The following is a 13,576-nucleotide window of genomic DNA, read 5'->3' as shown; positions in this document are numbered from 1 at the left end:
GGCAGGAGCCGTTCCGAGCACGACAGCAGACTCCAAGCAGTCCTTCGTAAGTTAGAACAAGCTGGCATTACGTTGAATGCCTCGAAATGCTCCTTCGGGGTATCTTCCGTCAAGTTCCTTGGTGTAGTGGTGAGCGCCAGTGGCATCTCGGCTGACCCTGACAAGGTATCTGCTATTGTGAACATGAAGCCGCCGACAGATCCGCATGGCGTCCGTCGCTTCCTGGGCATGCTGAACCACATTGGAAGATTTTTACCGAACCTGTGTGCCGTCACTACACGGATACGGCTCCTGTTGAACAAGAACGCGGTCTGGACCTGGGACCATGCGCAAGCGACCTCTTTCGAGACATTGAAGGGAATGGTGGCATCTAATGCTTGTATGGCCCGCTACAATCCAGAGCTACCCACCCTTGTGTCGGCAGATGCCAGTTCGTTTGGGCTAGGCGCGGTTCTCTTGCAGGAGCAACAGACGGGAGAGTGACGGGCTGTCGCGTTCGCGTCAAGAGCACTGACTACCGCTGAGCAGCGGTACAGTCAGATTGAGAAAGAAGCACTTGGTGTCTCTTGGGCTATCGAGAGGTTTGAGGAATTACTGCGTGGACTCAGCTTTGTCGTTGAAACCAACCATCAGCCCCTCGTCAGGTTGCTTGGTTCCGCCGATCTGGACCTCATGCCCCCTCGCATCCAAAGATTTCGCATAAGGCTCATGCGATATCAGTTCACAGTCAAGTATGTTCCAGGAAAGTACCTGGCCACGGCAGACACCCTCTCTAGTGATCCCGAAAGCTCTTCCACGTCCGAAGAGGACAGCACAGAAATTTTTGTGTCTCTGGTCGTGGCAGCCCTTCCTTCAACCCTGGCTGTACGTCTTGAAGACTTCAGATCTCACCAAACTTCAGACGGCGAGTTCTCAATGCTGAAAGCATATTGCATGAAAGGGTGACCTCGACGAGACCGTCTGCCACTCAACATGAAGCGTTATTGGGACCACCGGGGAGACTTCACTGTATGCGAGAACATGCTGTTCATGGGCGGACGCCTAGTTGTGCCCGCAGCACTACGCAGAGACATTGTGAACCTGAAGCACGATGGTCACCAATGCGTCAATCGGTGCTTGGCGGTGGCCCGAGGCTCTGTGTGGTGGCCCAGTCTCAACAGCCAGGTTAAAGCAGCCGTAGAGAACTGCCCAACATGTGCTTCTATACGCGTTCAACGCTGTGAGCCTATGATTGCGACCGAGACACCATCAGCTCCGTGGGAAAGGGTGGTCATTGACTTGTTTCATTTTGCTAATTAAGAGTTCCTGGTGGTTGTCGACTACCGTTCTCGGTACCCTGAGGTCCTCACACTCCGGTCCACTTCTGCGGGAACCGTTATTTCTGCGATCAAGAGCACATTTGCCCGACACGGCATCCCGGTGACTGTTGTCAGCGACAATGGGCCACAGTTTTTCTGCAAAGCTTTTGAGGACTTTGCGAAGACATACGGTTTCAAGCATGTCACGAGCAGTCCACGCTACCCGCAGTCGAACGGTGAAGCAGAGCGCATGGTTCGCACGATCAAGGAGTTGTTTCTGAAGGCCACGGACCCGTTTCTGGCTCTGCTAGCATACCGTAACACTCCCGGTGTGTCTGGCTACAGCCCGGCCCAACTGCTCATGGGACGCTCTCTGCGAACTCGTGTGCCAGCCACGGCTCAAAGCCTTCTTCCAGATTGGCCCCAGGTGAAGGAATTCAATGACGGAGATGCCGCCCAGAGACGAAGACAACAGAGAGACTACAATAACCGACACGCAGCGCATGCCCTTCGTGCTCTCGACGATGGGGAGGAAGTTTGGGTGCGTGACACGTGGGCGAGGGCGACGGTCCTAAGCCCGGCTCAGAGACCCCGCTCGTACATCATCCAGACGCCCAGTGGCATACTAGTGAGAAACCGCAGACACCTTGTCCCCTGCAGCAGTCCTCAGTCGGCCCCCTCAGATGAGACATGAATCCCCAACCCTGCGGCCCAGACATCGGCGCCGTCTCCCGGACCACAGCGGGCAGCAACCGGTAACGCATCGGACACTCTAGCTCCTGCACCTGCTGCAGGATTGCCAGGTCACCGTTACACACGATACGGCCGGCGCGTGGTGCCACGTCGGAGACTGAATTTGTGAGACTGCTGCAAGGACTGTTTCTTGATGGTGCTCTTTTGGAACACTTGTGTTTGAGAGCTCCGGAAAGAGGGATGTAGAGGACGCCACCTGTTGCTTCTAGTAACTGGGAGGTGGCGCCCCCACTCTGTAAAAAAGGCATCGGTGGGCATTCAACGGGGCTTTTTGCTGTTTGTGAACTACGCGTTGTCGGGTCATTCTTCGCGGGCTTCACGCCCACTTTTGGCTCGGCTAGCGGCGTCCGCGCTACCCGGGCACGTCACTACACGTGTTATCTGTCATGGGCCAACGTTACACTCGTAAGTAAACTTTAGGGTGAGTTAGACGGCTTGCGCGAACTCTCTCAGTGCGCTGTCTGTCGAGTGAGCGCTTTGGTTGCGAAAGGGCGTCTGCTACGCAAGAGCAATGCAGGTGCGACTCGATCAAGGCGGGATAAGAAGTACGCATTGCGCGTGCGTGTGATCTGTCATGGGCCATCGTTACACTCATAAGTAAATTTTAGGGTGAGTTAGACGGCTTGCGCAAACGCTCTCAGCGCGCTGTCAGTCGAGTGAGCGCTCCAATTGCGAAAGGGCGTCTGCTACGAAAGAACAATGCAGGTGCGACTGGATCAAGGCGGCATAAGACGTACGCATTGCGCGTGCGTGTGATCTGTCATGGGCCAACGTTACACTCATAAGTAAATTTTAGGGTGAGTTAGACGGCTTGCGCGAACGCTCTCAGCACGCTGTCGGTTGAGTGAGCGCTCTAATTGCGAAAGAGCGTCTGCTACGCAAGAGCAATGCAGGTGCGACTCGATCAAGGCGGGATAAAACCTACGCATTGCGCGTGCGTGTGATCTGTCATGGGCATACGTTACGCTCATAAGTAAATTTTAGGGTGAGTGAGACGGCTTGTGCAAACGCTCTCAGCACGCTGTCGGTCGAGTGAGCGCTCTAATTGCGAAAGGGCATCTGCTACGCAAGAGCGATGCAGGTGCGAGTCGGTCAAGGCGGGATAATACGTACGCATTGCGCGTGCGTGTGATCTGTTATGGGCCAATGTTACACTCATAAGTTAATGTTAGGGTGAGTTGGACGGCTTGCGCGAACGCTCTCAGCGTGCTGTCGCTCGAGTGAGCGCTCTAATTGCGAAAGGGCGTCTGCTACGCAAGAGAGATGCAGGTGCGACTCGATCAAGGCGGGATAAGACGTACGCATTGCGCGTGCGTGTGATCTGTTATGGGCCAACGTTACACTCATAAGTTAATGTTAGGGTGAGTTAGACGGCTTGCGTGAACGCTCTCAGCGCGCTGTTGGTCGAGTGAGCGCTCTAATTGCGAAAGGGCGTCTGCTACGCAAGAGCAATGCAGGTGCGACTCGATCAAGGCGGGATAAGACGTACGCATTGCGCGTGCGTGTGATCGGTTATGGGCCAACATTACACTCATAAGTAAATTTTAGGGTGAGTTAGACGGCTTTCGCAAACGCTCTCAGCGCGCTGTCGGTCGAGTGAGCGCTCTAGTTGCGAAAGGGCGTCTGCTACGCAAGAGCAATGCAGGTGCGACTCGATCAAGGCGGGATAAGACGTACGCATTGCGCGTGCGTGTGATCTGTTATGGGCCAACGTTACACTCATAAGTAAATTTGAGGGTGAGTTAGACGCCTTGCGCGAACGCTCTCAGCGCGCTGTCGCTCGAGTGAGCGCTCTAATTGCGAAAGGGTGTCTGCTACGCAAGAGAGATGCAGGTGCGACTCGATCAAGGCGTGATAAGACGTACGCATTGCGCGTGCGTGTGATCTGTTATGGGCCAACGTTACACTCATAAGTTAATGTTAGGGTGAGTTGGACGGCTTGCGCGAACGCTCTCAGCGCGCTGTCGCTCGAGTGAGCGCTCTAATTGCGAAAGGGCGTCTGCTACGCAAGAGAGATGCAGGTGCGAGTCGATCAAGGCGGGATAAGACGTACGCATTGCGCGTGCGTGTGATCTGTTATGGGCCAACGTTACACTCATAAGTAATTTTAGGGTGAGTTGGACGGCTTGCGCGAACGCTCTCAGCGCGCTGTTGGTCGAGTGAGCGCTCTAATTGCGAAAGGGCGTTTGCTACGCAAGATAGATGCAGGTGCGACTCGATCAAGGCGGGATAAGACGTACGCATTGCGCGTGCGTGTGATCTGTTATGGGCCAACATTACACTCATAAGTAAATTTTATGGTGAGTTAGACGGCTTTCGCAAACGCTCTCAGCTCGCTGTCGGTCGAGTGAGCGCTCTAATTGCGAAAGGGCGTCTGCTACGCAAGAGCAATGCAGGTGCGACTCGATCAAGGCGGGATAAGACGTACGCATTGCGCGTGCGTGTGATCTGTTATGGGCCAACGTTACACTCATAAGTAAATTTGAGGGTGAGTTAGACGGCTTGCGCGAACGCTCTCAGCGCGCTGTTGGTCGAGTGAGCGCTCTAATTGCGAAAGGGCGTCTGCTACGCAAGAGCAATGCAGGTGTGACTCGATCAAGGCGGGATAAGACGTACGCATTGCGCGTGCGTGTGATCTGTCATGGGCCAACGTTAGGCTCGTAAGTTAATTTTAGGGTGAGTTAGACGGCTTGCGCAAACGCTCTCAGCGCGCTGTTGGTTGAGTGAGCGCTCTAGTCGCGAAAGGGCGTCTGATACGCAAGAGCAATGCGGGCGCGGCCACGTTCAGAAAGAGAGTGCAAAGGAGAGGAGACAGAGGAGAAACGAGAGTGGAAGAGGAGAGTGTCGCTACCTTACAAAGTTCAAGAGGCTTTAGTGGCAGCACCTGGCGTTATGTCTGGTCCCTACTGTGTAGTATTTTCGGCTGCAGCCACCATGTCAAGGCTTTTCTGAGAAGATCATTCACTCTAGCATGTATTAAATCCCCAACGCCTCCTAGAAAAATTATGCCTGGAACGTGAGCCGCTGATACCGCACCGTCCTACCCTCGGATTTTACCCTACCCCTCTGGTACGGAGGTGAACGCCTGTGGTGGTTGCTCCCTCCGAACACAGCATTGCTCTCACAGTTGCCTCAGAGCAGCTGTGATGTCATGTGACAAAACGGTATGGTAATGTCACGTGACAAAGTGGTGCGGAGGCGAGTGGTCCCACGCGGCCGACGGTCGCCACACGTGGTAGGAGGCATGGCCTCCAAGATTTTATGCTGGCAGCAAGCTTTTAATTTAAGAAAGAGCCACGTTCCAGGCATAGTTTTTCTAGGAGGCATTGATATCCCAGACTGCGAGTTGAGAAACGCGTATGCGGCGTAATGTTGAAAGAAAAAGTTTGCAACGCTGGGCACATCGTAGCTGCTGATGTGTGAAGAAATGCACGTACAGCTTTGTGAACACTGCTTGTGCCACGGCCAGAAAAGATCGAGCGGACGTGCTCATGCAATGCAGGAAACCTCACCTTTGACTGCACAGCGGCATCTAACAAATTTCGTGATTCTTGTAGCTGAGCAAGCAAACAATAAAAAGTAAATCATCGCTACTACGACTCGCTGTACCTGTCCGACTTTGGTAGTTCACGACCGAATTCAAAATGACAGTAGTAAAAATTGCCAGTGACACAATATAAAGCACCAGCGAACTGCCAAAGTGAGGCCGACATAACGATGGCATGGGTTGGCTACGTGGGCTTCCCCCAAACGAGAGTTACGACGGATGCCCCATGCAGGTGCCACCATCTGTGATAGTTGCAAGACGTCGTGATTCTCACCCCGTGTTAATAAACAACTCAACTGGCGTTCCTTGATAGTAGACGGAGAAAGTGCTTAACAGCGCAAACGACAGGAGGGGATAGAAGAGACGAGAACAGGGCGCTCTGTTCTCGTCTCTTCTATCCCCTGCTTTCGTTTACCAGCCCAAAAGCGCCCTTTGTTAAAGTTTATTCACAGATAGTACTTAGGCATGGGTAGCAAGCGGGCGAAAGCTTCCCCAGATCCAAGTTACCCGGATGATTATGTGACAACACTGAGAAGTGAGAATTTGGAACGCTCAATTTGTTGTTGCTGCTGTCGCTCCCGCTGCGTTCGTTCTGCTTACAGTGAGAGAAAGAGAGCTCTTTATTGAAAAGGAGAGAATTTAGCTGGCGTGTGTATATCACTGACTTGTTATTCTGCGTGGGGAGAAGGATTGAGGACTGAAAGACAAGTCAATATAAAGACTTTTTTTTCTCTTGTGCGGAGATGTCTGTTGACAGAATGACTTATGACGAGTTTTCTAGGTGCCACTAAGGTTTACCTAGCTGACCGATATTGTCTAAATACGTGAATAAAATTTCATAGCATACTTCTGTTGCGTGAAGCTGGGGAAAGGGCCCGAGACACAATCAAACGATAAAGCTCTTTGGGTTAACAGACGCATGCACTGTTCATAGATCGCACGCTCATCGGCATACGCTCGGCACTCAAACAAAATATGTTCTACAGTTTCTATGGAGCCACAGTTATTGGAGTATAAACTTTCTACTTGACCGAAGCGGTACAGTAAGTTGTTTCTATAAGCACTGTTCAGGCGGATGCGATGGTAGAGAGTTTCCAGGTGTCGAGAGATTCGAGGTGGGAGTCTAGTTCTTAGATGCGGGTCGATAGAGAGCAGGAAAGCATAATCATATGTCGGAAAGTTTCAGAGCCTCTTATTTTCTTCGGAAGCAGGCCTTTTAGCCAGCTGAGCTGCATCTCATTTAGTGAAGTAAGTTCGCCTGAAATTTTTCTCTTGAAGTCATTTGCATGCCACTTCATCTGCTTTTTCATTGGCCAGTATACCGCAATTAGCCAGTATCCATTGAAACATGATAACGGTACCTGCGGTAATAGGGAAGGGGGCAAATACGCTGTATGGAATGAAATCACGTGATAATTTGTTTTATTTATGAGGTTGAACAGTATTTGTAGTGCTCCCTTGGAGTCAGTGAAGATAACCCATCAGTTCGTAGTTTGACGCAGGATGTAGCTAGGGGACTGCTTTAATTCCATGAAGTTCTCTTGTCGTTCATGATGTCCTGCGTTCCGCTACAATTGTAGCTGATAAGGTAAACTTTGTCCTGTAGAGGGGACATGGCGGCCATATGACGAAATATCCTGAGTAGTTGAGGGGTTGTATAAATATGAGAATGCTGAGTGTAACGCTGGGCTAACTAGAAGAGAGTAGTCTGTGACAGTGCGGTTCGTGCAATACGTCTCTTCGCTTCATTGATGCCTGGTACATACGGTTTAATATCAAGAGGTGAAAGCGCCCAGGGAGGATATCTTGGAGGTATTAACTTCCTCGGCTGTCTAATAGCACTAGGTTTCTGCTTTTGCACAGCTTGGCCGAATGCTGAATTGCTGTAGGTGAGATGTACGTGGTACAGAAACTGCTTCTTCCCATGTAAGACATGGTGGAAACAAGTGCGCAATATTCCTTCAGTGCAGATGACATCCAGTGGGAGACATCCTGCTTGCGCTACAGTACCCGAGGCTGATGAGCTTTTCAGAAGGCCTAGACAGATTCATAGGCTATTGTTTCGTGTGGCTTCTAAAGTTATTTTGTTCGCTGAATTTGAACATTTGTGATGCTGCAGCTATTATCGCTCGAAGAATCTTCACCTGGGGAGACCAGGAAAGACTTCTGTCGATGACTATTTCAATAAATCGCTGAGACCCAATATAGGTCAGTGGCCGGTCACCCAAAAGGACCGGATACTTGGTCGTTGTTTTTTCTCCTGAAAGCAATGGCTGTGTTCATTTCTGGAGTAAAGTGCATACCCTGGGGAGCCAAATACGCGGAGGCCCTTCGTAAAACCTTTTGAAGGAGTTGTTTGGTAACGAAACGCAAACTTGAAGCACTTCAGATACAGATATCATCAGCGTAAATTGTGATGTGCACTCCTCGCGGCAATATTCTTGTTATATGTATCAGGGTTATGTTAAAAAGAAGTGGACTCCGCACTGCGCCCTGGGGTACACCCTTCTCTACTGTGCAGAACTGTGTGGGACCATTTGGAGTGCACATATATACTTTCCGTTTTTTAGGTTGCTATCAATTAATTTACACAGTCTTCCTCTAAGGCCAAGACTGCCCATGGCTGCAAGAATAGCATGGTGAAAACAGAGTCAAAAGCTGCTTTTATGTTGAGAAAGGTAGCTATTGGGGTGCGTCCAGCAAAGAGGTCCTCTGCGAGCGAAGAGACGAAGGTGATGGCATTATCAATAGCTGATCTGCCTTGGTTCAGATCAGATCTGCCTTGGTTCAGATCTGCCTTGGTTCAGAAGACATTGGTTCCGAAGTCTAACCAGACTTTGAGAGAGGCAGTGAGCAGAACAATAATCGATGGTGAAGTTCCCGATTGATTGAAACTTAGAAGGATGAGCATGATCTTTAAAGGAAAGGGGGACAAAGCTGATTTAAACAACTACCGTCCTAGTGACATCAGTGGTCTACAGGCTGGTGATGCAGATTATAAAGGAAAGAATGCAGGCATGGATAGAGGATGAGGGGGTGCTGGCGGAAGTGCAGAATGGGTTTCGAAAACACAGGAGGTTGGAAGACAATCTTTTCTCACTGAAGCAGTGCATCGAAATAGCAGAAAACGAACACGGGCCCCTGTGGCTAGCATTTTTTATATCAAGAGAGCGTACGATAGCTTGGTTCAAAAGGACTTGTGGGGAATACTGGGCACTTTAGGTGTGAAAGATAGAGTCACTTATCTTTTAAAGGATATCTCTATAGTAACAAGGCCGTTATAAAGTGGGAAAAACAAGTATCCAAGCCTGCAGAGGTAAAACGGGGGCTTAGGCAGGGGTGTCTTCTGTCACCCTTTTTATTCATGGTGTACCTACAAGGATTATAGGCCAAATTAGAGGGAAGTGGACTGGACTTCAACCTCTTCTTCGTTAAACAAGGAACTTGAACTGATTGAACAGGCACTACCAGCATTGATGTACGCAGATGATTTAGTACTAATGGCTGACAACAAGGAATATTTGCAGAAATTCATGGGAATCTGCGGTAATGAGGAAGATAGGTTAGATTTCAGATTCAGTAGAAAAAAATCAGCAGTCATGATTTTCAATGACAATAAAGGTAGTGAGCTTAGAATACAGGAGGTCACGCTAGAGATAACAGATAAATACAAATATCTGGGCGTATGGATGAGTAATAGGGCCGAGTAACTAAGGGAACACGAAATATACGTGAGGACTAAAAGCAACAGGAATGCAGCGGTGATGAAGACAGGGCACTGTGGAATTGCAATAGGTATGAGGTTATGAGAGGAATATGGAAAGGGGTCATGGTTCCTGGTCTGACGTTCGGCAATGCGGTCTTGTGCATGAGATCAGAAGTTCAAGCAAGGTTAGAAATTAAGCAACGTGGAATAGGTAGGCTTGCCATAGGAGCTCACGGGAATACACCAAGTCAGGGAGTGCAAAGTTATATGGGATGGACATCATTTGAGGGCAGGGAAGCTAGCAGCAAGATGAAGTGTGAGAAGCTATTGAGAAAAATGGGGGGGGGGGGAGCGTTGGGCTAGGAAGGAATTCAGCTACTAGTACATGAAGAATGTCGATACGAAATGGAGAAAGCGAACCAGGAAGTTGACTGGTAAATACTTAGAAAACAGCAGGTGGCCAAACCAAAAAGAACTATTGGTTAAGAAGAAAGTGAAGGAAACGGAGACTGACATGTGGAGAATGGGCATGATTAAGAAGTCCGCACTAGAGATCTATCGAACTTTTAAGCAGGAGATTGCCAAGGAAAGGATCTATGATAATACTCGGGGTAGTTCTCTACTGTTTGAGGCCAGGACAGGAGTACTGCGAAGCAAGACATATCTGGCCAAATACGAATGGGTAGACTAGGTATGCAGTGCGTGTGAAGAGGGAGAAGAAACTGCCGAACACTTGATAACATTTTGTAGAGGGCTTCACTCTATTGTTCAGGATGATGGCGCAGAGTCTTTCAAAGCACTGGGGTGAAGGGACAGGGGGGGGGGGGGCAAAATAGAAATTAAACGGGTAGAATTAACTAGAAGGAGGTTATCTGATTGGTGGCTAAAGTCAAAGCGCGAGTGAAAATTAAACCCTTCACTGCAAAGTACGAGTCCTCAACCTCACAATTTCAAGGGAAAAAATAAATCTCGGTTTTGGTTCACTAAGTATTACGGCTTGGTGGCGTTAGCCACCGCCCGATCTAAAGGGCACAGCCATATCAATCCATCCACGTCAGCCAAGCCGGCGATGTGCTGCGAAGAGACGCGAATCAGCCACGTGTGCGGGCAATGTGAAACATTTAAAATATATTTCGTTGCACGTGCATCGTTTCAAATGGCGACCGAGAAAATATGTCAATTAGCTTCTGGAATTACACGATGCCTACGCGGATGCGCAACTGGAAATATCGACAGGGTGTCGAAAGTGAGTGCGTAACGGCACTGAAACATTTTATCAATTTGAAGTGGTAGAAGAGTGGAACGATGAACGAAGTTGTGAGTCATTGCTTGCAGAACCTTCAATGGCGAACCATCATTTCCTCAAGCACTAATCTGCAAATAAAGCGCCATCATTAGCAACATCAGTGTCAGACCAGAGAATTACGAGCGTTATCTGGATGAAACCTGTAATTTTCTGCCCACTGGTCATACAACGCATGTCCGAGTAGTGACTCACTATCTGTTAAAAACAATGCGTTCTCAATAAGTGGTCTCGCGTCTTTTATCATCCCCCCCCCCAAAAAAAAGTTTTAAAGTCCACAAGCGCCCCGCAGAACCTTGGGCTGAGAGCCTAGGTGACGTGCCTGAGCTTGAGGTACTTCGAGAAGATGCTCGCTCCTTGTTGAGTGCCTTTGTGTAAAGACGCAAATGGGTGAGCAGAAAAAACTTGTTCACTTGATTGGTGCGGCTCGGACCATGTTGTGCGCAGCCCATTGTGACATCTTTTTTTTTTCGGTCAGAAAACAAGTTCTTTAAAACTGTCACTGTGAAGCTCATTGTAGCTAAACCACTTTGAAAAGGGGATTTGAAGGGCGTCTACAAATGCGAAGAGCTTCTCTGAAAGGCCTACCCATAGGCGTCCGCACGAGGGGGGCAAAGGGGCGCCACCCCTAATCACCTGGGAGAGGGGCACTAAATCTGGTACATAATTGACTAGGCGGCAGGGCACTCTATTAGTCATCTAAAAAGGGGGACGCAAAATCTGCCTCATAACCTGAAATTATAGGGAGGGAGTGCCCTGCAAAGAGTCTTCGCCCCGCCCTTCTCTCTGAATGGCAAGCACGCCTATGGGCCTACCCCTTTCAGTGCGGACGATTTTGCCGTTCACAGTGAGCTCGAAGTGCCGAAAGATGTACCTCTCGTCGAAGTGCAGCTCGCACACAGTCAAGTTTTCTTGAGGCAACTTTTCAGCGCGCGGGATCGTTCTCCGCCACTGCGCAGAGCTTCGTAATATGGAACGCCGACTAGAACTGGTAAGTTGCAAAACTGAGCGACGTTGTGCGGTACCACTGCTTCCACCGACAAACGTGGCACTGCTGTCGCATCCGGATTCTTTCACTGCATGCTCGCTCGGGTCACTTCCGTAACCTCCGTCGGCTGTGCATGCGGCAGTGCGTCGCTGGCCGTGGAGGCTTCTTTCTGCGTGATAAGTTTCGTGCTTCTGCGTGCCCTGTTCTGCATTGTATGTGTTGCGTGTTTTCATGATGCCCACATGTTGCGTTCCCGGCTGTACGAGTGGCTACAGGATATGAGAGACACCAAGGCATTTCTTTTGTGTCCCGCGTGTACCTGAGCAGCGAGAGGCATGGGACCACGCTCTGCCTCGTGCGGATAAGAAAATGCCTAGCACATCACGTGCGTGTGATACGCACTTTCATGAGGAGGACATCCTGAAGACTTTCACTCACGGCATCAATAGTAATTACTATTGATGACGTGAGGTACAAATCGCTAGAGGAAAGGGGGACCTCGTAAAAGGATGCATGTATTCCACGGATATTCCCGAATTTGCCCGCTAACCTTTCAAAACTGGCGACAAAGAAGCGAGAGCGGGCCGATAGGAGTGGGGTACTTTCGAGAATATCATCAGCGAAATGAATAGACTATCTCCTAGCACTGAGCTCGAATATGGTGAAATAAGTACCGACGTCCCGTGAACGAGTGGCGTCATAATTTTGCTTCGAGACATAGAAAACGTTTGTTTGCATGCTGGGGGAAGTTCTTGAGAATAGCGAGACACGACGTCTTGTGGCGTTTGTAGTGCTCAAAGAAGAAAAAAGAGTGCTATTTGTTGAGAAATGCTTAGTCGTCGCAGAAGACATGACAGTCACCATTAGCAGCCGTCACCATCGCTTAGTCAAGTCGCCCGGAAATGCAGAAACCGTCACCCGGTTGGCCGAATTTCTGGGGGACATAGAAAAGATGAAAGTGCATTTGTGTTGTCCCGATGCGTTAGCAGGCAGCCTCGTGAATATTGACTACGTAGTGCTCACCGACACCCCAAAGTGCGGTCCCCTGCTCGAAGCTTTGGCTTCAGTTGTGTTAACAGGTTTCATTAGAGGAACTCAAGAAGAAACAGAGGGAAGACATGCTGAAGAAAAGTGCCGCACGCGCTGCTTTTTGATGGTCTGAGTTGCTAAAGAATGTGACTGGCATGAAAAGAAAAAAAAAGCTGACTACAGAACCAGACAAAAGCCACGGGATTGCACCACATAGTTGTAATTTATTTTAAGACACAGAAAACACGGTCACAAGATAGGATACAAGACTTTGTTGTGGGGTTTTTCACGCCGAAAAATTTATTGTGAACGTACATCAACCAGCAACTAACGGACAAACTCGTATGTTATGCTATCAAGCATCGTTTATCGCGGGAAGTTCAGAAAGCCATAATTATACTGTATTTGCCTTACACCACTTAATATTACGCAGTATTACAATTATGCGGCAGCACAACATGAAATCCCGATAATATTGTTACAGGTAACTTATTTAATAAATTAAATACGATGCGACGTGCTCGGCGAACAAGATGGCGACAGTCCATCAACAAGCAGCCACCAACGTCGTCTTTCTCTTTCTTGCAGCAAGGCTGTGCTGGCTGTTGTGTATCATAACCCCCGGCGGTAGAAGCACCGTCTCGGTGCTTGAGCAACTCGGATGCGGTAGAAGGGTGATAAGGCTTGAGTCGATCTATGTGCACGATGTCACTCGATGGTGACGATGATGACGTTGATTCAGAAAGCCCTACACGCCGAGTGGGGGACCAAAGGAGGACAAAGGAACCTAGTGAAAAGTGCACGTTTCGATGATGGGAATCGTAGAGCTGTCTTTGGTGCTCCTGTGAGGCCTGCAGGTGGATGCGGGCAAGTTGGCGTGCGTGGTCGGCTCGCGCGGTGGCTTCGCAGGCATACTCAGTGACCGAGGGCAGCAAGGTGTCAAATGGTAGGG

The 13,576-nt window shown here is 49.6% G+C and overlaps 1 protein-coding gene across 1 annotated transcript; it reads left to right on the top strand.

Annotated features, from left to right (window-relative positions):
- Positions 1 to 672: 672 nt before the first annotated feature.
- LOC119161872 (uncharacterized) lies at positions 673 to 1,992 on the top strand. Its single transcript, XM_037414378.2, has 2 exons — positions 673 to 904; positions 1,301 to 1,992. Exons 1-2 carry the CDS (start codon positions 673 to 675, stop codon positions 1,990 to 1,992), a joined length of 924 nt encoding a protein of 307 aa, XP_037270275.2.
- Positions 1,993 to 13,576: the final 11,584 nt, after the last annotated feature.

Source organism: Rhipicephalus microplus, chromosome X, assembly GCF_043290135.1.
Source record: "Rhipicephalus microplus isolate Deutch F79 chromosome X, USDA_Rmic, whole genome shotgun sequence".
Lineage (NCBI taxonomy): Eukaryota > Metazoa > Arthropoda > Arachnida > Ixodida > Ixodidae > Rhipicephalus > Rhipicephalus microplus.
The sequence above is the reverse complement of the archived record's forward strand: the minus strand, read 5'-3'. Positions and strand labels throughout refer to the sequence as shown.

Excerpts from the sequence above, each read along its gene's own strand:
- LOC119161872 (XM_037414378.2), top strand. The coding sequence starts at position 673 with ATGCCCCCTCGCATCCAAAGATTTCGCATAAGGCTCATGCGATATCAG. Across the intron at positions 905-1,300 it reads ATCTCACCAAACTTCAGACG|AGTTCCTGGTGGTTGTCGAC; the intron begins GCGAGTTCTCAA and ends TTGCTAATTAAG.